The sequence below is a fragment of the Zootoca vivipara genome, chromosome 1, assembly GCF_963506605.1.
Source record: "Zootoca vivipara chromosome 1, rZooViv1.1, whole genome shotgun sequence".
In the NCBI taxonomy this organism is placed as follows: Eukaryota; Metazoa; Chordata; class Lepidosauria; order Squamata; family Lacertidae; genus Zootoca; species Zootoca vivipara.
The window spans coordinates 79,765,067-79,788,573 of NC_083276.1; the positions used below are offsets into that span (position 1 = coordinate 79,765,067).

Below are 23,507 nucleotides of genomic sequence, written 5' to 3' on the forward strand. Positions count from 1 at the left end.
ATGCTGCTTTCTGGCTTGCTCCCTCGCTAGCACAGATTACCAATCAAGATAGTGAACAATCTCATCCAATAGGATGACTTCTATATATGCCATTGGTACTGGGGAAAGCCTACTGTAGACAAATGAGGCATTGCTATTGGCACTTGTTAAGACAACCTGAAGGAGGAGAGGACACTTGGGAAATTTGGCAAAGCCTAACATCATGGAAGATGAGGACGTATCTCCTTCACATTACAAGAGAAGCAACATATCAGCACAAGGAGAGAAAAGAATGAAAGCACTTGAGACTGTGTCTTTTCCTTGCATCTCAAAATAACAAACAAAGGCACAACGGAAGTGTGGGTTGAGGTGGAAACTAAGAGAAAACAACACAAACAGCAAGGCAGCAGTGAGCTCAAGGACAGTTGTGCACAGTCTAAAGTAACTTGGGTTTTGTCACATTCAGTATTTTGTTCATAGTTTTCATCTTGATCTTCCAATGAATTGAGTGAGTATGAAACTACATGGCTGCAATTTATATGATGAGAAGCTCATTGTCCCAACCCTTTGCACAACCAACTATGGCTAAAAAGAAATGTATCAGACATGAAATATGGTGAGAGATCAAAGATGGAAATGTCATTAAGTATACCTAGGTTGCCATACATCTAGGAATTCCCGGATATGTCCTGTTTTGGGGGTCCTGCATGCCCATCTGGGGGAAATTTTACATTTTAGCAAATGTCCTGGATTTGGTTTTTTTTAAGTGTGTGTGCACTGGTGGCTCTGGTTCGGGCAGCCCAGGCAGCCCATGCTCTGGCTCAGGCTTGGTTCTGGTGCTGGCAGAGGGGCTATTGCCCTAAAAAAGCTCAACAACTTTTTGTGCCCAGATTTTTACCTCTTGAAATATATGGCAACCCTAGCATCAGTGAGATACTACTAGCCCCCAGAAACAGCTACTTGAAAACTATTTATACAGGCATCTCCCCACTTACACACGTTTGACTCATGTGTGACCGTATATATCTGCAGCGCCAGGAAATAAATAACCTGATTTAAATTGCAAAAAGGCGCAAAAATGGCCTAAAAAGAGTGGGGGGGGAGAGTGCAAAAATGGCGCAAAAAGAGCACTGCCATCAGCAGCAAGTGAATCTGACCCACAGCCAAGCACTTGGGGGCACTGGTGTTTACACACACACACTTACCATTGTTTCCACATCGTCCTCCAGCAGTGAAGAAGACTGAGAGCCATTGCTACCATTCATGCCAGTCTGGAAAGTGCTGCTGGTTTTTTAAAGGGTTTTTCAGTGGTTTCCAAAGGTTTAAAGGATGGTGTTCCCCACTATACATGATTTCACATATATGTGTGGTATCCTGGGATATAACCGCCACATAAGTGGGGAGGTGCCTGTACTTCTAGACCATTCTAATTCATTATAATCGCCATGTGACACAGTCACTGTTTCCCATTTTACAGACGTTGAGTGAGACACAGAGCACACACTGACTAATATGGGCCTTGAATCTAGTTCTCACAGATCTTTCTTTAACCCTCATTGGATAACAGTGCCACAAAAGGTGAATCTTCTGCTTGAACATGTGGTAGCTTTACTTTCATTTGTATATACCACAATTCTTTATGAACTGCTTCTCAGATTTGACATAAAGGCCTCTACCAACAGATAATTTTTTTGTTGTATGAAAAACTAAACGAAATCATGCACTGCAATCCTGAATGGAAATCAGATTAACAGCTGCCTTATACTGAGTCAGACTATTCACCCATCACTGTCTTACACTAAGAGAGAACAGTTCCACAAGTTTTTCAGCCCTGCTACCTTGAATTAGAGAAGGCAGGAATTGAATCTGGAACCTTCTGTATGCAAAGCATGGGATTTCCCACAGAGTGATGGGTGCACTTTTGTCTCCATGAAAAGATCCCTACCACTTCATTCTGCAAAACAACCATGTGGAAGACTGAGGATATACATAGCTGGTTGCACTCCCCTAAATCTGCCTCTGCCAGAGTAAACCATGCTGGGCTGGATGGAACAATAGTCTTAAGTATAAGGCAGCTTCAGATGATCAGATATGTAGGATTTCATCTATAGCACTATACGTGTGCTAGCTCCAATCCAGCTTCAGTGGCACATACATGCTATCCTCACATAATCGGTGAAGGGACATCCAAGTTGTTGCCACCACTCCTTTTAGGCAAGCAGGGTTGTTTGAATGGTTTAGTGCTAGCTTGTTTTTGAAGGGTTTTTGATTAAACAAAAAACGGCCAGATGATTGCTCCAGCAGTGAGTGAGCTGCAAACTGTGTGTGTGTGTGTGTGTGTAACCCCATAAGTACTTAAAATTATGCTAAGGGGAAGCAGTGTATTTTTCATAGGTACTATTCCATACATGCACGTGAAACTCATGCAACCACATTTCATGTGGCAATCAAAATAACTATAAATATCCTAGCTGGGAGAAGAATCACATTTCCAAAGCACAAAATGCTGAAGTCTTGAGTACTGGGGAAACATGTAAGCATTCCACTGGACGAAGTCTATAGCTTTGAAATGTGGAGAAGGTTAGACAACCTTTTGCAGCAATGAGATGCATCCTGTGCTAACCAGGATGAAATGTTGGAGACATAGGAGATGTAACATACTGTATTTGTCAACAGGATAATCAAGTCGGGAAAATCAGATGTGGAATGTAATTGTTTGAAGAGGGGGAAAGGTACTGAGCAGAATTAGATAGGAAGTGCCAAACAGTGTTGAAAAGGAGAGAACTTATAAAAGCTATTACAAGAGGTTCTGGTTTTACGTTCCCACTCCCCAAATTCAATGCACGTCTCAGCCCAAAAGCACTTAAAAGGACTGACATGGCTTTGTATGTGTATTTGGGAAAGTTTGAAAGTACCCTCCGTTGGAAAAGAATGAAAGTGCTCATCATTAGTCGCTCTGCTAGTAAGAGAAGTCTTTCTCCCAGCTGGGAGATATCCTTTGTTAGGGCATCTTTGGCAAAGCTGCATCAGCATCTATATGAAGCCTTTGATCACCTATTTTAGTTTTTAAAGTGAACGAAAACCTGCCTGGGAGTGTGAATTAATTCACTGCATCTGCTCTAAAGCTTCAGCAGAGTGTGCAATTCTACCCAAATTCTACTAGCCCACTGATGCTGGGTGAGTAAAAGGGTTGCAGTGACTTTGCTACAACTAGGAACTATTCAGTTAATGGCTATTGCTTCAGATACATTCCTAGCACTGAACCGATTGCATATTGAAATTCTAGATACCGGTAGTTTTCAAAGGACAGTCTAAACACCCAAGGTGCTGAATAAGCAGGGAGAGGACACAGCACCTTGGGGATGAAGCCCAAAGGCAAAGCCATGAAGGATCTTTTTAAAGCCAGGTAGAAGAGTTGAAAAACCAATTTATCAGAGCACAAGCAGGATGCAGTGTGCGTGAAATAGGTACCAACATGTTTCAGGGGTGAAACTCAATAGAAACTCAGTATGTGTGTCAGTAGTATGGCATTTTCTAGTTCTTTCCTATAACTACAAGGGATATGGATATGCTAAAAATAAATAAATAAAGGTGTACTTGTGGAGTGTTGGTGTAGTCATTGGCCTTTTTAGTGTAAAACAAATTAAGTGCTAAAAGACCCATTTTTCAAGAAAAAAGACAAATAAGATGCTGTGATGTAATGCAGCAAATAAACTCAACTCCCATTTTTATACTTGCCTCTCCTGCTGAGTGCAAGCATTTGATACACCTGAATCTCTGTATTTTCCTTCTTCCAGGCAAAAGCCCAACAGTCACAAAAAGCACAGACAATCTGGGACAAACACAGTTAAGACAGTCCGATTCCTGCTACCAGTGACAAGGAAGAGGATAACAAACACTCTTGGGATACAATCAAACAGCTTTAAAAAGTAACAAAACCCATGAAAATGACAATGAACTGGTGCTCCGGTCAGGCACAACATTGTAGTGCAATAGCTTGTTGCATCATTCACAATTTGATCACCACCGAATGAACATATTAAAACCTCTCCAAGCAAAGCTGTATCAACAGCCTCTCAACCTGGCTCTCCAAGCCTAAAATAATCATCTCAGGCAGGGGTGGTGGACCTGTGGCCCTTCATCAGCCCCAACCAGCATGACCAACAGTCAGGGATGATGTAGTCCTACACAATCTGGAGGGCCAATGGTTAGCCATCTTGTCCTAAGGCAGGAAACTACCTGCTTTCCACCTTCGCAGATTTTCAGATTCATACAGTAGATATGCTGCACACACAGACACCCTTCCCTCCCCCCTACATTCCCATGACCCACAAGAGCTGGGAAGCTTCCTTCTTTTCTATTTGTAAAGTGCTTCAAAGTTTAAAGCGCTCTCTAGGTGCTAAGTATTTGCACTGAATCATAGCTTGATTCACAAGGCAGTGTTCCTCAAGATTGGCAGACTGATTGGAGTGGCATCAGCTGCTCAAGCAGCCTGTCCAGTTTGGTGAGCTTAACCTGCTGTAAGTACCTGCAGGTTAAACTCTGCAACACTGCTGCATCCCAAAATATCCTCATAAACCATGCAGTTTATTATATGCTTTGTCCCAGAACTACATATTCCTGCTGTGTCTTCCTTAAAGCAGCATATTTTATCAGTCAAGTTCTGGTTTACAGTAGCCTTAGTCAACTAACATGAACCAATACAGCTGCTATTGAAAAAATGGGAACATTGAAGAGCTAAATTATTAAGACAGATTGGCTCAAGCCTAAATCATTAAGATTAATTGTTTGAAAACTGGAATTTTATCAATAAAAACCTTCTGCACTTCCAATGAAAAATTGTTTCAGGGTAGAAAGGGAGGATTTACTCTTCTGTCATGTTGACCACCAGCATTAGGCCCCAATTCACAATTGCCCTGCATATTGCAGAATCATTTAATGTTACGCGGGTGTACTATCTTACACCCACGTATTTGCAGTCTATCCTATGCAAGTTTATTCAGAAGGGAAAGTCCTGTGGAGTTTAATGGGGACTGGTTTCCAAGCTAGCATACATAGGAGTGTTAAAACATGAAAGGCAACAAGTTCCTAGAACCTCCGTAGGAAACAAAACTAAGGCTGCAATCCTGTACCCACTTAGCTGGCAACAAGCACCACTGAGTTCAGTGGGACTTACTTCCAAGTAGACACATACAGGATTGTGCTATTAGTCACCAAGAAGACTGGAAATTCTCCCACTCATTTCCAGTTTTTCCAAGCAAGCAGCCTTTAAACCACAAAGAGGCACAAGTGGCTAGAGCTCGCCAGAACCTTCAGAGTGCCCTTTGTTTTGGCAGCCTGCTTTTAGGGACCTGAGGCTGCAACCTCAGGGAATGTGCCATGGGTTGCCATGCATGGGTCGTATGCTGTGTATGGCATACGAGGCTGCATGCTGAAGAGGCCTATGGTAAGAGTTGCTCTTTCACATTAATGCTACATTCCAATATGATATGACTTGTAGGTCACAATATGCTTAACTTCCTACGTAAAAATTATTTCACTCCTAAGTTTCATCACTAGAAAATACTTGCAATTTTACACAGTGCCGCCATGTTGTTGTGAGAAGATCTCCGATATGAGCACTGTTGCAGGACTAGTGGCTGAGATGCAATGTCGTGAGTTGTTCTGATGTGTTGGGTGATGCTGATAAGCCCCTGATCGTAGGGTGGCTGAAGGAATGCATATGCACAGGGTTAATCCCATCACCCACCATTACTTTCTAAGAAGGATTTGTAATAACAATGCTTCCTAAGGACCCAAGTTGAGGGAGAGATGGGAATGCAGAGAGAACACGTGTCCCACTCAGGCAGGTGTTTCTCATACACTTAATAACTACCTCCCCAAAATGCTTAGTAGCTTTGTAAACATACATGAGACTTCAATGCACAATATAAGTCCATCTTTTCCCTGAACTCAGGGACAGACCACCATTGACCTTACATGATACTGCCAGTGAATGCAAGATCAGGAATGGGGACAAACTGGCTCTGGGCACCATTATATTTTGGGGAATACCGTATTTTTCGCTCCATAGGACGCACCTAGTTGTTAGAGGAGGAAAACAAGAAAAAAATATTTTGCTTTCTTGAATTGTCCTAGGCATAGCAGCCAACTCCTAGAGGCCTAGGTGCATTTGCCCCCCCCCCCAATTAAATATTTGAGGAAGCTTCTTTTGCAAAGGGGGGAAGCTCCATTTTTAAAGGATCAGCTCAAAAAGTGTGCAGCTTTTTTGCAAAGAGGAAAGCCCCATTTTGCGGGAGGGGGTCAGCTCAGAGTTGTGCATCTTTTTTGCAAAGGGGGGAAGCTCCATTTTTGAGGATCAGCTCGAAGTTGCTGAGTTTCCTTGCAAAGGGAAATATCCTGTTTGTATGGAGTTCAACTCACAGCTCTGCAGCTTCTTCTATAGGAAAGGAAAGAGACCCATTTCTACAGTTTCCAGACAGATAATCTAATCAGCCAGTCACATGTCTCCCTCTACAAACAACAACTGAGGCCTAGGCAAGGGGCTGGGAGGGGCTGGGAAGGAAGCTAGCTCTCTTATCTCCCTCCCCGATCTCTTGCAATCAGCTGCTGAGTGGGTTCCTTTCAGCTCATTCCCTCTTGTTAGCCTTTAGCTCTTTTTTTTCTAAAAAAAAAAGCACGACTTGCCTTTAGACCCTGGGCAATCCGGCTCCAGGGACCACGCATTCGCTCCATAAGATGCACAGACATTTCCTCTTACTTTTTAGGAGGGGAAAAGTGTATCTTATGGAACAAAAAATACGGTAATATAGGGCACTGGCAAGCCAAAAGCTAGTTTAAACCTATTGATTCATGCAAATAGAGATGAAAATTCTGTCAGATAAAGCACGATTGTCACTAGTTCATAGTGATATGGGGAGCTGTGCAATGCTGTGAGACCCAAAATACCTCTCAACCTCCCCACCTCCAGTACATGTACTTTCTTCTCAGAAGAAGTCTGGATATCACTGAACACAGAGCTAATCAGGGGAGCAGAACACCCGAGCCCCGGCCCAATTTTCACTGTACCCAGTCAGGATCGGGAGTGGGGGACTGCATTCCTCTGGAACACAGCCTTAATGGCTATAAAACAGGAGAGTGTGTCTGATTTTTTAAAAAAAGAAAATCACAATGATGACAATGATGGACAGGTGCTTGAGTCAAACATGATACGCTAGTGCAATAGGGCACAAAGTCACAATCTCCTTGATTCAGACACAATTCCAAGGACATTATCTGACCCCTCAGCTTATGTAGCTCTAGCCTGTGGACAGTAGCTTCCTAATTTCCTCTAGCCTGTGGACAGTAACTTCCTAATTTCAGCAGGAAAGGCAGAGATCATGCCTCCTTCTTAAAAGAAATACGCTGAGGTAGGGAAACCAGTCATCTAACTTCAGTGAACAAGGTCCTCAAAAAGCAGCAGGCTGTGTTAGGCAGTGATTTTCTCCCTAACTAAAGAACACAAACCACGGTGTAGCATCCTTCGTGCTGACATCCACTGTGGCGCCATGAACAAAGCACCTAGGAAAGAATGCCACCTTTCCCCATGCATCTTCTACAACTCTCACCTGCCCAGTGACCAGGTCCTCCACGTTTTATCCCATGACTCAAATCATGGGATTGGCTATTTGGCCCCTTCTCTCCTACACTAGAGGGCTGAGATCATGCAGTCCTCTTGTTTGGCAGGGCTGGTCATATTGCCAGTGGGAGTGGAAGTCCGGATTTTGTCAGTGGCCAGACATTCCTGGCTACTCATGCCTGTAGGAGTGAGGTCCATAAGCTCTCCAGAAGAACTCAGAGGGAAAGAAGGGGAAACCGATATGCCTGAGGAGGGATCTGTTGAGCCTGCAAATAACCTGGGGGGCTTTGGGACTAAGTTGGGCTCATACTGTGCTCTTAGCAGGATCTCCTGATCACTGACAGACTTGGGCATCTCAGCAAAATCACTAGTGCTGTCCGATACCATCATGCAGTAGATGTCCTGGAAGGAGCTGCTTTTGCTGTCCAGATTGAAGAGGCTGTCTATAAACTCGGCAAACTCCAACACTTGTGGACTGGGGTCATCACTGAGCCTCCCGTTCTGGAGGGTCAGTTCCTCCTGAGCAGTGAAGGAAACGTGGTCTGCATCGCTGCCAGCACCGCCGTCACTGCAACGCCGCTGAGGAGTGGTGTCTCCACTGTTGTGCAGGGCCTCAGGAGGCTGAGTCTCCTGGGAGTGTTTGGAGAGGCTGTCAGCAGCAAGCAGCTCTGTCCGTGAGCTGAGGGAGGGGTTTTCCTCAGGGATTGCTGGGTCGATATAAAAACAGTGAGTCTCATCTTTCTCCATGACTGCATGGAGGCTGGGTGAGCCACGGATGCTACGAAAACCAGAGGAACGCCTTGAATCAAAGCTGTAAAGGGATTCATTATCCGACAGGCTCTCCATTGTAGCAAGAGGAGCACGCCGGTCCTGCAGTTCTACAGACAGGCGTTCCTTGGTATCTAGAAGCAGCAGCTCCACAGGATCCTTCTGTACTGGAGATAGAAGCTTGGTCTCATAAAACCCTTCCAAACTGATTTCAGAGTGAGCCTTACTCCTGCAAAAGGAGAGGACAAAAAATATGAGACTAATACAAGGCTACGCTATTATCTCTTGGAACAAGCCACAGAAAAGAACACCGCAGATACAACTCCTCATTTATGACATCACGATAGCCACCAACACCACAGCAGTTATCACATAGCAGGAAGGAATACGTCCATCAGGGGTCTTTAGTAGATCTTTCTAGAAAATCAGAGCCACATCCTTACTTAGTGCTGCTGTTCCTTCTGTCCACTACTATGTCTCCAATTCCAATCTGCACAGAAAGCCTAGGCAGAGGCTGATTCTGGAAGATCAACTCTGGGTTGAGGTCCACTTCTGTAGGACTCACCATCACTTTGGCTGCAGAAAGCAAGGCTGTTTTGCCTTTGTTATAATTCTCCAGTACCTGTGCAAAATAAATTGGTAGAGAACAGTTTTCTTCAGTTATCATTTCCAACCTAACCTGACTTTTGACATAAAAGTCAAATGTCCCACAGCATGCCTAAAATGGATCGCAGCATCATGTTATATCAGTGCTTTTGATTTTCAACAAAATTTTTGTATGTACACCTCGCATTTTGCTGGATACACAATCCCTTCATCATAATGTCCGTCCTTTTCTTCATCTGTGAATCAGTTTTGGTGATCCAAATGATTCACACCAAGATGTTCAGCATGAACTTTTTGGTTGTCTTCTATCCCTTCTGGTACCTCCCCAAATAATGCCCATTATTACCTTGTTAAGACCCTCCATGACCACATAAGGCAGGTGTTCGTGTAGCATTGCTGGGGAAATTATCACTTCATTAAATGCTTTGTTGTCTCCCCAAATGGCAAAGTATGTGGGTTCGTCCTGATCACAGCAGCTGGGGGGGAGAGTCAAGAAAGGCACAGTCATGGGGAAAGAAGCAAATTAGAGGGGGAAGGAATGATGACCCCAGAGAAAAAACAGTGGGACACACAGTGGGGCTGGGTGTAAGGGACATCACTCAAAGGACCCAAATGAATAACAGAACACAAAGGCAGTTCTTTCAGACTCATATTCTAAGGCAGAAGCATTCATATCACATCTTGTCCTGCACAATTAACTGACATTATGAAATGCTATAATATGGGATCAGCAGAGAACAGAAGCAAACAAGACTCAAGCAGTTATCTCCTGTCATCCATCTCTTTCCGCACTACAGTGCTCCTCTACTAAATACCAATTCAGGCAGGAGCTAAACTGCCAAGAGAATAAAGCCACAAGCTTCTGCAGATATCTTGGTATCATGGCTATATTCCCAAGGTTACAATGTCATCAAGAGTACCTGGTTATTACATAATTTTGTCATTCTAATGCTCAGCTGCATTTCTCATTTTTTTCTTCTATAGCTTGGAATGTTACATTCAGCAGACCAGGCAAACAAAACTATCTGCATGTAAATGCATACACAGAGGTTTTTAAAAAATATTAATAGCTTATCCTTGATGAAATACTCACTGACTGCAGTGAACTACCTGGCCTAACCTTTTGTTTAGTGAGAGTCTTCTCAGTTTGGGTCAATTAGTCTCCCACCCAGATGTAAACCATCCTTTGTTCCTGAGGGGCTTTGCTTTTTGGTTGGGGGGGGGGGAGATGAAGACCCTGGCAATTTCCACCCACCACGGCTGGTACTATGGGATAAATGCAGAGCACGTAAAACCAAACTAGAGTTCCCATGGGGAAATTTTTTAATAATATCCATATGTGCTGCACTATCAGTAAAGGTGCCACCAAAATTACAAGTTGGAAACTCTCAGAAAATAAGATCATCACCACCACCACCCTGCCCTGGCCACCAAGAAAGCCCATCTAACAGTTTGCTGAATATTGTTCCCAGCTTTACCCACCAACACTGTTCAGCAGGATGATTGTGAACGACATGAATGATGCGCCCAGGAGGATAGAGTGGTGTGCTTGCTGACAGGGCAATGGTTAAGTCACTGGGGTGGGTCCAGAGGCGGTGACTGGTTACTGAATTCACTTCTTGCTCTTCAGGGAGCTCAGACTTGGGAATGCATTTTGTGGCACCCACAATGATTCTCCACTGTCCAAGAAAAGAGAAAGGAAAGGAGGACTCTGAAGTAATGCAATTAAGTGCAAGGCAGAAGTGCTGACATGGTATCATGGTACAAAGCGGAAAAGTTCACATTAGTATTTGGGCAGATTGTTTTTTTAAAAAAAGGCATTGGACACTCATAATGCAGAAAAGAAGGCACCAATCACACTATGGACTAGATTTCTTGATTTGTATATTAGCAATAATAAAAACATGGAAAAACAGCCATATCTCTATCTCTATATCATTGAGCATATCTGATTCTGAGTTCATGCATTCAAAGAAGCTAGAGTTCATCTCTTAGAGGCATCTATCACTCAGGTTTCTACTTTGAGCAAGGACAAGTGGCAATCTCATTTGAAGGAGAAAACTTCCAAATTTTAGCGGCTTTGTCATACTGGCCACATGACCCGGAAGCTGTATGCCGGCTCCCTCGGCCAATAATGCGAAACGAGCGCCGCAACCCCAGAGTCGGTCACGGTTGGACCTAATGGTCAGGGGTCCCTTTACCTTTACCTAGTGATGTCATAAATCTGATCATTTGTGAGCTAACCAATTATAGTTGTACCGTGGAAGTCGAAACGGAATCCATTCTGGAAGTCCATTCGACTTCCAAAACATTCAAAAACCAAAGCACAGCTTCTGATTTGCTGCAGGAAGCTCCTGCAGCCAATCAGAAGCCCCGTTGGACATTTGGCTTCCAAAAGAATGTTTGAAAACCGGAACACTCACTTTGGGGTTTTGATCGTTCGGGAGCCAAAACATTCGAGAACTAGGCTGTTTGAAAACCAACTGTATTTATTACAGTTCAAATTAGACAGAATTTGGGGTTATATTATTGTAAGAAAGAAAGGGCGGTAGTGTGACAGAAAAGTTTGTTTTGCTGGGCAGGTTTGGTCACCAAGTGTTTTCTTTTTCTTTTTCCCTGCCAGCAAACGGTTGACGAATGGCCACTTCTGATTGGCCGGGGTTCCAGGAGAGGGTATTGAAAAGGATAAGTTCTGGAGAGACAAGTTTTAGGTTGGGAAATAGGGAGTGAGAGGAGAGAGAGTTGGTTCTGGGTAGAAACATCCACTCTGAAGAATATATCAAAAGCTACAGAAAGGAGTCTCTGAGCTTAGTGTGAAGGACAGTGTGTGGAGTCCTGTGAGAGTAACAGACCAGGAATTAACTGGGAGGCTGAGGCTGAGCCTGGAGAAGTAGAAGCTGGAAAGATACAGTCTACGTAGGTCTCATTCTAGTCAGAAGGGGAGAGATTCGTCTACGAAAAGAGAAGACTCCCAAACCAGTTAAGAGGGGTGTGGAGATCTCTTGGGTCTGTTACTTGGAGCACCTCAGTCGGGAGTAGGGTTGTCGAAGGGGTGTGTAACTGACAGAAAGTACCACCTTGTTTAATAACCAAAGTATTAAGCTGCAACAGCTGTGCAACAACTGAGAAAGAACTGAAGTGAAATAACTGGAAATAAACTGAGCATTTACTCTTTAGTCTAAAAACATGTAACATCTACCTAAAGTGAAGAAACTGAACTTAAGCAACTGAAGTTTAAAAGAAGCTGTGCTTGATTAGAAGTCCATAACATCAGTTAGATTTAATATAAATATGATTAGAAGTCCATAACATCAGTTAGATTTAATATAAATATGATTAGAAGTCCATAACATCAGTTAGATTTAATATAAATATGATTAGGTGAACCGTTACCTGAAATAACATTATAACTTGAAGTAACCTTTGTTTTACCCGCTTTGTGTCATAAACTTCCTTTGTTTAATAAAATCTTTCTTGTTTATTGGATCAAATCCTGCCTCAGACTGCAAATCATTAAGTTTTCCCTCATACAAGTCCCCCCTAGATAATCTGGGGTAATTTGTAGAAATTTGTGCAATTGGTGTACTGTGAGGTGGTTGCACTATAAGTGAGGGCCAGCCCAATGGCGCCAAGGTGAAAAAGTGCCATCGCACTGTCGCAGGTAGTTGTCCAATAGGAAGTGATTAACATTTACCAGACAGTCTCTCAGGCAAACTCCCTCTTGGCAACAGAGATTAAGACATGTGAAATCTACAGAATCTAAATATAGGGGGAAAACAATAACCCAGTCTGGTGACTTTCCAGGCCTGACATCACACACGGACAGAACTGCATTTGATCATAAAGAATACTGTTAATATATAGAACTGCATCTCTCTTTACCTCATCAGAATAGCACTGTGTCCTTTTAATATTGGCTCCTTTCCCTGATAGTGTATTTAAGTATTACATTCTCTTGTCCTGCATACTGCTTGGCAGGGGGTTGGACTGGATGGCCCTTGTGGTCTCTTCCAACTCTATGATTCTATACTGGGCTATCCCAATATCACACAATACACAAGAAGCAGTTACAGAGTTTGCTTGTATGTTACTTTCCTAGAGTAAACTTTTTTAAATGTGTGATCACAGCTGTGCAAGTGTAACAGCCTTCAAAATACCTTGTCTGCTTAATGGCATATTCATGCAATTGAACAATTGTGGAATGGGCAAATGAGAAAAACGAAAATAGATTCAACTAAGAATACCATCACCTTTTAACCCAGGGGGAATAGTCACAAGGGGATCAAGGCAGGCACGTGTCAAACTATGCCAATATGCCAGAGGCTAAATTATCAGATTTCTAACTACAGTAATACAAATGGAATTCAAGCAGTAACAGGAAGCCCCTCTCTCATTTGATACAGTTTTTAACAAGAAGGTAAGAAGCTACATTAATCCCTTCCTGTAGCTCAGGCAGATGCTATATGACAGATACACATGAAATTTACACTTAGACTGTGAATCTGCAGTAAGGCAGACAAGGTCTAATCTTAAAATAACTAGAATTAGGTTGCTTATGCCAATTTATCATAGACCTGGGGCAGCAACAGATGAAACATGAAGTCCTTAACAAATAAGCAGGAACCTTTTCAGAATGCATGTGACACAAATACCGTATATGCTGGCGTATAAGGCGACTGGGCGTATAAGACGACCCCTTACTTTTCAAGTTAAAATATAGAATTTGGGATGTACTCCAGCCCTTTTTTGGCGGGGAGGGGAGGCTGTCTTCTCCAGCACTCAAGTCTGCAGCCGGGGAAATGGTGGTTTGTTTGTTGGTTGGTTTGCTTAGTTATTGAGAGGGGGAAAGAAGCCAGGGAGAGGGAGAGGGAGAGGGAGGCAGAGAAATCGAGCAAAAGGGGGGAAAGAAACCATAGAGAGGATAGCGATAGAGGGGCAGAGACATCGGAGGCTCACACAGCCAGCGAAAGACGCTGAGCAGCAGTGAAAGAGAGAGCGGAGAGAGAGAGAGAGAGAGAGAGACGGAGAGATCCCTTTGCTTTGCGCTGACAAAAAGAGAAGAGGCAGCAGCTTGACACCAATGAAATACACAAAACTGTATCTCTGCGCTGATCCAGGTGACAAAGCCATGAGGGAGCCATTCTCCCTGGCGGGGAGCAGCCCCCTCCCGAGCACGCTTCTTTGCGTTCATATGGTCACTGCATACAGTGGGGATGCGGCCGTTTTTGAGCTCCCCCCACCGTATGCGGTGACCGCAGATTCTTGGACCCGGCGTATAAGACGGGCCCCCAACTTTTGAAAAAAATTTCCTGGGTTCAAAAGCCGTCTAATACGCCAGTATATACGGTAATTTAATTTCAGATAGACTTGAAATCTTTATTTATTATTTTACAAATTATAACCTGCCTAATTTTCATAACCTGTCTAATCTGGCTAACAGATTAAAACATCACAATGGAAATATATAGCAAGCTCCATTTAAACATCAAAAGCCTAAAAACACAAGAGATTCCAACTCTTCTTACCTTTGGTTTGTTACTTCTCTGCAGAACATCAAGAAGCTGCCGGCGAAATCCCTCCAGTTGTGAGAGCCCAATCCTGAGGGATAAAGAATATCATATGCACTGATGCAGGTATAACTATTATAAGGAGCATATACAGGAAAGTAAAGAGAGATGGGATCAGAGTAGACTTACCCATGGCTCAGTATAAGGCTATTTTATACAAATATACTGAAGACAATTCCTAACCCGTTAGAAAGATACGAGCAGATATATTACAGGTAATCCAATGAGTAAGTGAATAATATAGTAGGCAAACTACTTAACTAAAAATATAGATAACAAAAAATACGACACATGGGTGTGAGAAGTCAATACTCAAAAGGGAAGCAGGTTATCAAAATGCTTTTAACCAAGATAATGGTTCAGAGATTTTAGATACCATAGGACAGGTAAAACAAGCAAACTAGGAAGACGGACTAGAAGTGTGAAGTACCACTATCCAGATAATCATAGATAAACAGGCGGGAGGTGCTTCTACATAACGGGTAGTGAACTTTTTTTCCATCTCAGGCCAAGAAAAGCAGGCAGCTTCCCACTGCAGCATGGAGAGACTGCAGTCTTCTCAGCCTCAGATGTGTGGAGGAGCATGATCTACATGAGGACTAAGGTACGATTCCACCCTTCGCACCTTCCTCTCCACTGCCATCTCAATAAATTTGGTGATGGGAGGCATTTAGTGGAGTAATAGTTTGGGCACCCATGCTAACCTCATGAAAGGGATGCATGCCACCCATGGGCCACAGATGTGTCTTTCTTAGGACAAAGAAATGCAAAAGGATATGAGCCTTTAACATAAAAAAGAGCCAAGAACCTTATACACAATTGTGAGGTGGTGAGAAATGAAAAAGCACACAGGTAAGCAAGAGATGATAATGCACATAAAACGATACACAGTACACAAGTGTAAGATGACACAGTTCACATACTACAGAGATGCTAGGCAGGAGTGATGTGACAACACGTATAGCTCAAGATACAGTGCAAAGATGGAAGATGACACGGAAGATATAGCCAGGAGACAATTCACAGGTGTAAGATGGCTCAGAAGAGGTGACCTGGGAGAGAGCACAAATGTGTAAATGACAGCACAGATAACTAAGGAGATGGCAAATAGATGCCAGATGCCACAATGAACATAATTGTGGAATCAGAATATTCACCTTTTTCACTAATACAGGCAACTGAGAGATAGGGGAGGGATATGCCAATACACAGATACGCATTACATCAATGAATGAGTCCAGGTAAAAGACACAGCAATACAGGTAGCTAGGAAAAGAGGGACAAGCAAGACGGGGGTTGAAGATTGGTAAATAAGAAAATGAGAAAAATGTGAATTGGGATCTTTCAGAAAGGAAGCACGGAGCTTTGGTATAAAACAAAGAAACACTGAAACAAGAAATTTCAGACTTCTTGACTTGCCTGGGGACTAGGTCTTTGCCTAGCACAACTGCAGTAACAAACTCTTTGGAGTACTCCATTGCATCCTCACTAGAAGGGAAACAAGAAGGAACTGGTGGGATTTCATTATCAGAAAGGGACACTTACTATCCAATTAATTATCTGAATCAGAAATGTCCAGTTTCTGAATTTATAAGGCTGGCACACTGCCTGTTCACTAAACCAACTATTCTAGAGATACAACTCTGAAATATATTCCAGTGTGGTAGACCAAACGTGAACTGGATCATCAGAGTATTCTTCGTATGTTGTACTTCATATGGGCAAATCCAGAGTGCATTTGAGAAACACAGAAAGTGAAGAAACACTACATTGGATGGAAATGTTTTCATATAGTGAGAAAGAGAGCAATCCCAGAATGCCCACCACCAATATATAACTAGGCTAGCCCACATGAGGCTTAGAAATAGAATGTGGTCCTGATTCCAAATAAGGAACCCACCTTCCAGGTGTGTCACAAAGGGAAAAAAAATAGAAATCAATTTCTTTCAGGGTCAATTGACTTGTGATTCCCCCTCCAAATACACTGATATGATTTACATCACTACTGATGTATTGAACAACTATGGCCACAGAGTCTGTCATCATAGGCATCCCTCTGGACATTCAACAGAAGCAACTCCTATCTGTGATAGGGCACATCAGAAGTTGACATCTGAGGTAGGTCAACATCCTATTCTTAGCTTTCATTTAAAAAATAAATAAAAAATCCTTAAACCCGAAGATGCAAGCCTGAAAATGCACAGAATATGCTTGCTAAAATCTCAGATGCTATGGCTCCCCCTTCCCTTATATATATAAATACAAATTGTATAAATACAAATACTTACCTTAAGAGTCCACCTGGGGGAGAGTAGGCATAGCACTTTAGAGTTGGGTACTGGGGACGCAGCAGGAAGGACAGAATGGCAGCTGTGCCTGCCCCTAAGGAATGGCCCACAACAATTAGGCCATAGTGTTTTGTTCCTCTGCCCTACAAAACAAAAAAACAATTAGGTATTTGCATAATTGGGCAAATCTAATCAAATCCTTCCCCCTTTAGCTAAAATATAAGAGAGCCTAATGTAAGTCTCATCCCAGCCACAAACTCACTTAGGTGGCTTAAGGCAAGCCACTCACAGATCCCTGCCCCAAATCTCCAATATGGGGAAAAGATCCTTTGAGTATTACAGTAAGAGAATGTATGTAAGGCACTATAAATGCACTCAATTATAGGATAAATATAAAAAGCAAATCTTGAGCTCCTAAGTAATTACAAAAGTCTGGAGCCACAGTCTAAAGAACAGCAGGATTAATTCTGAAAACAGACTGATGTGAAAGAAAGGCAAAAAGATTGCAGAGCACTCCAAGGTTGCATTATCTATTTCTGAGTTGTGTCATTTTTGCATGTTGTACTTTTCATTCTGTTCTGCAATTTTAGAAGGCTCTCTCAAAACACATTATATATTTAAATACATATTTAAACACAAATTTAAATGTTTATTTTACTTAAAAACAACATCAAAATGTGTATTTTAATATTTTAATATACAGGCTAAGGACTGTATCTCAGCATTAGAGAAGTGTTAAAATCCTGTGGAAAGCTAAATTCCAATTTGCACGTTAGTCCAAGATGTGTGAATCGGATCATTTCATATATATATTCACAAAGACTGAATTCCTTACACATCCTTATAGTAGGCTAATTCTTCTTTGAGCACTTCCTGAAGAACATTTTGTATAGGCAACATACACATACTCTGCTGTCAAAAGAATTATAGATGTAATGATATAGCACACATTGTAATTCGCTTTATAAAACAGATAGGTTAAGTTGTTCTTTATGTGTGCACACATGTGTGCAAAATTACTCTATAATTTATTGCAAGACTCAAGCAAGCCATTAATGTGGAAACTGATTTTCAATTAAATTTTACCTCTTTTTAGCATCTTGGAATAAGGTGATTTTCTGCCTTCCTTTCCATTTCCCAACTTCAATGACTTATTTCCCCCCAACACTGTTTCCAGTAACTGTTCAACAGAACAGTAAATTATTCTTCTGGTGGCCAAGGGCACTGAACAGCTACAAATGTTAGAAGTGTTCAGATGTTGACATTGTTTCTAGTAATTCAGATATAATGTTCTATAGTTAGCAGAGGAACGTGGCCTATCTCCTGACCACAATGCAGAAAAACAAAGTCTCACCAAATCACGCCCAAAGGCCTGAGAGAGCACCATCTCCTGCTCTAGTTTCTTTTTGATGTACTCCGCAGACAGCACCATCCCCTAAAAGGAGGAAGAAAGGAGAAGTGAAAGGGTGAGTTTTAGCACAGCTGAGTGGCCTGCATCAGCACTTCAATAACATATCTGATCATACTCTACATACTCAAATACATACTCACATCAATGTGCTCTTACTTTTTCATTTATTTTTCCTCCAGACCCTCCCTGACTCCTCTTTTCCCCTCTCTCCTTGGACCATTTAAAGGGCCCTAGAACTATGAGGTCATCCACCTTCTCCAGCATCAACCAGCCGCTGGTGAAGTGGGCTCTCAGCGGCTGAGGATCATGTCACCCATGGCTGATGGTTCTCGTGGACATCCTGGCTCAGCAACCACTAGGGGTGGGAGGGCTGTTGCACAAACCTATTCCATTTTTCTAAAAAAAGTCTTCTTTCTCCTGCTCTAACTATATGTGGCAGATATTTTAAAAAGGGCATGTTCCACATTTTTCTGTCCTTCTCTAATACCTCAGCTGTTTTCTGTCTACTGGTTTTTCAATTCTAGCCATAACCAGAAGGGTTCATTCCATGTCCCTTACATTGGCACCGTGCTTTCTACAGCCCAACACAACAGTTTTAGTAATAATAATAATAATAATAATAATAATAATAATAATAATAAAACCACTATATCCTTAATTGATTACGGTATACTCTTCCAGAATTTCCTTTTTTGACATATCTAATATATGGAAAAATAATCTGATTTTTCTCTCCTGCATCTCCAGTGCTTATCACAGGGGCCATGCACAATTTACAAACCATTTTGTCATGGTTTCTCTTTATGGTTGACCTATACTGATAATTTTCCAGGCGCTTACTCACAGTGCTGCACAAGCATGGTGTCTTGCGTTGGGTGTGGCTGCAAGACCGCAAATGGTAATGCTGCCTTATCAAGCACAGGGCCATTGTGCCCCATTGTAAACCTATTTCTCAATGCAGCAGCTTTTATGAACATTGGCTTTTTTGAATTCAGTTCTGCAACAGTCAACTGTCTGGACTCCAGCAACCTTGTGAAGTTATTACCAGGCGTTGGTTCTTGATTTTATTTTTATTTGACTAGCAACTTTGACACACTTGCACTGTTACTTTTTCAGTAGCAATACTTTACAATTATGCCATGTCCTTCATGAAAAGGATCACAAATCATTTTAAATCGTTTGCTACTTTGCTTTCAAGAGAAACTGAGAAAAGAGAGGGCTGAAATTACAGACCAACTAGGTAAAATAAGAAAGTGACGAATACCTTGTGTCCAAGCCAGGTTCCATGATGACCTTCCACAGGGAGACGCTCAGCATCTCCAGTCAGGTCAGTCAGAGCATCCTGGAGAAGTAAGAAGGAGGACCAATTGTATATTAGAATGAATCATAAAACGCTAATGATACGTTTCTACAATGCAATGTGAAATGTGGGAGCAGAGGATTCCTAGGAGCCTAGCATGAAATGGCATCTATTGTGAGAGTGAACAGAGCAGGACCCAGCATTACCTTTGGGGACAAAGTTCCTCGGATACTGATGACCACTTTCTTCTTCTCATGATCCACAGCAACGTAGAAGGGAGTTTCATAGACCTAAAGGAAATGCAGCATCACATCAGTCTTGCCTAAATATAGCCTTACTGAAATGAATTGACTTTCACCCTCCCAACAAACAAGTAAAACAGCCAGCAGATAAGCCTTCAAAGGACAGCAGCACCCTTGAGCTCAATCTACTTGAGCATACATAAGGCCTTATCTGTATACCACTGATAGTAACTTCAGGCTATAAATTAGCTGCTAGACCTGTTGGCTTAAAACATGGCTCTGAAATGCCCCAGAAATGTCCTTCAGAGCAAGGAAGCTCTTAGATGGTCCTTACCGCATCATGACAGGAAGTGTACACAATGTCCACAGAGCTCATGTTTTCATCAAGAAAGTGGCGACGGATGGCGATAGCATTGCAGCCACAGCAATTATCTTCCTCTATTGTGACACCAGGTGCATAACGTGGCCGAGAGGGGCAGAGACAACAGCATCTTTAAATAAAAAGTACAGGTAAATACCATTTGGAAAGGAATGGAAAAAGAGATGAAGGATGGAAGAAAAGCAATAGAAGATCCTAGCTTACTGAAGACATTTTACTTACACAAAATGCTAGCTCTGTTTTCATTCTGGAAAAAATAATATACCAGCAACCTAAAAGATAGTTCTGTGAATTTATAGGATAAAGGAACAAATGGGTAAAAATTAAAGAGAAAGACAACAGGTCAGAAAAGAGAAAAGAAAAAAGAAATCAGACTTTATAGAGGCACCAGACCACTATTGACTATTTAATAATGCAACTTCAGTATATCTGACATAAACCTTAACTATCTGCAGAGTTGACATTATGAATATGTGCACTCAAATATAAGAAACCTTCCAAACCCTGATTTAGGCACTTAGGACTACAACCTGTGCATGCTTACGAAGATGTAAATCCCACTGAAATCAGTGGACATCCTCCTAAGTAAAGATGCATATGAATATTCAAAGGCCTATTAAGGAACAATGAGATGCTACATGGAGATAAATGACATTTAATAGAATCACAGAATTGAAGGGATTCCAAGGGCCATCCAGTCTAACCCCCTGCAATGGAGGAATATCAACTAAATCATCATAGCAAGTACATGTGGATAGGATAAAATTACTTTGTAACCTCCTCAAAGTGAGATACGTAAAAGCCATTTTTAAAAAGCAAAGCCTTGTGTAGGCCAAAAATGAGACTACAAAAATGGAAGAGAGAATGAGGAAAGGATTTACTAAAGACGACAAGGAACAATAAATACACGAGTAGAAAGTGGGGAGGAAATGTACATAGAGACAGCCTGGGTGAACACTTACGAGCAAGATCTGGCCAGGCGACAAAGTCCACAGGTAGGTTTCCTCATCAAATACATGGGCCAGCCATAGGCAGCCAATGCAAAGAGCATATAGTAACAAACCTCTTTGTATCGCAGCATTTCTTGCTGGAGGAAACAAGAAATATTTAGTGTCCTGATGGCATCATTGGAGATGTCTCCCTCTCACTGTTTCCATATCAGTTCCCTACCCCGCAAAATATATTTTTTGTTTGTTGGACCTTCAAAAAACCCTGTCCTCTCTCCTTCCAGGCTTCTCTAGAAGCCAAAGGCCATTTTTCAGACGCAATACTAACCCATAGTTTAGAGCAGGGGTAGCTAACGTAGTGTCTTCCAGAAGTTACTAGATCACAACTCTCATCACCATTAACCATTGGCCACACTGTCTTGGGCTTGCACTCTCCTGCCCCCAATCTCGGGGACAGCTGAAAGGAGACTGGAAATGCTCACTTCTGCTTTTAAACTACATGAAGTTCCACATTACATCCAAATCAGGGGGATGCTGGTTCATTTAAACTACAAACAACCTTTAAGCTAACCCAAGTTGCACCAGGTTCAGCATTTGAGGCTCTTATTCCCACAGCACACACAGACAAAAAGGGTTTGGGCTTCTTGACTGCCTAAGAGATTTCACAAAGTGAAAGTGCATTTGTACTTCCTTTTTCGTACATTATTTAACAGGACAAGGACTTTATCCCTACACTGATAAGGGAAGAAGACACATGTGGCTTGAGAGGTTATGAATAATCTGGCCTGCAGGTAACATCCAGAGCATCATACTGCTTTCATTACATAAAATTGGGTTGGGAAAATTAAATGCCGAGCAATTCATGCTGCCACTTCCAGCTTTTCTTTTTGTTGCAACATACTAATAAGCCTCTCCAGTGCTTCCCCCCCCAAAAAACCGTTTAGGGGTACTCTCATTGGTGAATGGTGAAGAAAATCACCATTTTATAGTTCAAATTGGGAAAAATAAATACAGTAAATGGACAAAAGTACAAAGATTCATAAAATGTTTAGGGGTATGCATACTCCTGCGTCCCCCCAGAAAAAAGCACTGGGCCTATTCTGATTAGAATAATAGTTTGCATTAGAGGAAATAAAAGATGACTGATTTATTGGGCCTGATAAGCTAGTGTGTACTCTGCAATTGTGTCAAAGTAGCATTAGAGTCTGATGACTTACTGAGTTTTTCAGGTCCAGATATTTGGTGTTCCTGGTTACTGGCATCCCGGACAAGAAAGCTAGAATATCATTGTTTGCCTGTAAATCACATAATAAGAGACTGAGATCATGACCCTGAAGCATTCCATTTGTACTCAAGGAGAGGGAAGCCCCATTTGGCTTGGATCACTGTTAATCAGAAACAAGATTCTCACTATATTCTGCCAAAGTTTCATAATAATTTTGTTTGTGTTCCTAACACCTCCACTCTAAAGCCTAAAAACATGAAAAACTAACCACTATTTTTAAACTGTTTATTATTGTTATTTCAGTTCTGTCCCTCCTTTCTTCCATCATGGAATTCAAGGGGGTAATCCATTCAGACACAGACCAGACCTGCTTAGCTGAAGCGTGGTGGTACCTCAGTTGCCTTCAGACTATATCCTGGGACTGCTAGTTTTGTAACAACTCAAAGTTTGTGATGCCTAAAAATCATGATTTCCCACATTCCAGTACCAAGCTGTTTGTGAAGTTTATCAACAAAACACTGAAAAATGTGTGTTACAATTTTTTCATTATTGGTCATTGGGAGGTGACGGACTGTTATATCTTAGGAATAGCTAGGCAAAGATTTGGGGATTCCTCATTTCTGAAACGCATGACAATAGGCGATTAAAATCCAGATAAACATATTAGTAACACCTGTATTTCAGCAGTGAAAAAGCACAGAAAGCAGTCTGCATACTCACTTCATCCAGTACTGCACTGCGTTTCGCCCTCTGTCGTTGGCGGAGAAGTACCAGGCCTGCTATGATATCAGATGGGACTATGTCAAGATCTCGGAAAAACTCAGCAAAGAGATATGCAATTTCAGAGTAGGCATCCTGAAAAATCCCAAAAGGGGAAGATGGTAAATGAACTTGTAACAAGCAAGAGAGAGAGAGCTAGTAACAATCACTGGTACTGAAAATGTAATTCTCAGATGCTCTTCCAAAACATCCACTTTGCTACCTAGGTTAGAACTGGCTTCCCCATCTCATTCTAATTTATTCTTCTAAGAAAAGAATTCTGCAGGATTTATCACACTTTTCCTCTAAGGAACTCAAGGTGGCATACAAAGGGTTACCTTATTTTATCATCACAACAACCTTATGAAGTAGGCTAGGCTGAGAGATAGAAGCCCAGTTCACAGGCAATGCTAAGAAC

General features: G+C 42.0%; 1 protein-coding gene across 12 annotated transcripts in view; it reads right to left on the reverse strand.

Annotated features, from left to right (window-relative positions):
- Nucleotides 1-354: 354 nt before the first annotated feature.
- Nucleotides 355-23,507, reverse strand: part of DAGLA (diacylglycerol lipase alpha) — a 94,210-nt gene continuing 71,057 nt past the window's right edge. For all 12 annotated transcript variants that reach the window (XM_060276967.1, XM_060276969.1, XM_060276986.1 and 9 more), the window contains 14 exons: nt 23,051-23,185; nt 22,323-22,400; nt 21,121-21,245; nt 20,114-20,270; nt 19,744-19,827; nt 19,502-19,579; nt 18,181-18,261; nt 16,827-16,969; nt 15,958-16,026; nt 14,497-14,569; nt 10,454-10,650; nt 9,318-9,447; nt 8,809-8,987; nt 355-8,594 (listed from right to left, as the gene is read on the reverse strand). In XM_060276967.1, the coding sequence (XP_060132950.1) occupies nt 7,667-8,594; nt 8,809-8,987; nt 9,318-9,447; nt 10,454-10,650; nt 14,497-14,569; nt 15,958-16,026; nt 16,827-16,969; nt 18,181-18,261; nt 19,502-19,579; nt 19,744-19,827; nt 20,114-20,270; nt 21,121-21,245; nt 22,323-22,400; nt 23,051-23,185 (2,457 nt within the window). In that variant the 3' untranslated portion in view covers nt 355-7,666. The remainder of the gene's footprint in view (nt 8,595-8,808; nt 8,988-9,317; nt 9,448-10,453; nt 10,651-14,496; nt 14,570-15,957; nt 16,027-16,826; nt 16,970-18,180; nt 18,262-19,501; nt 19,580-19,743; nt 19,828-20,113; nt 20,271-21,120; nt 21,246-22,322; nt 22,401-23,050; nt 23,186-23,507) is intronic.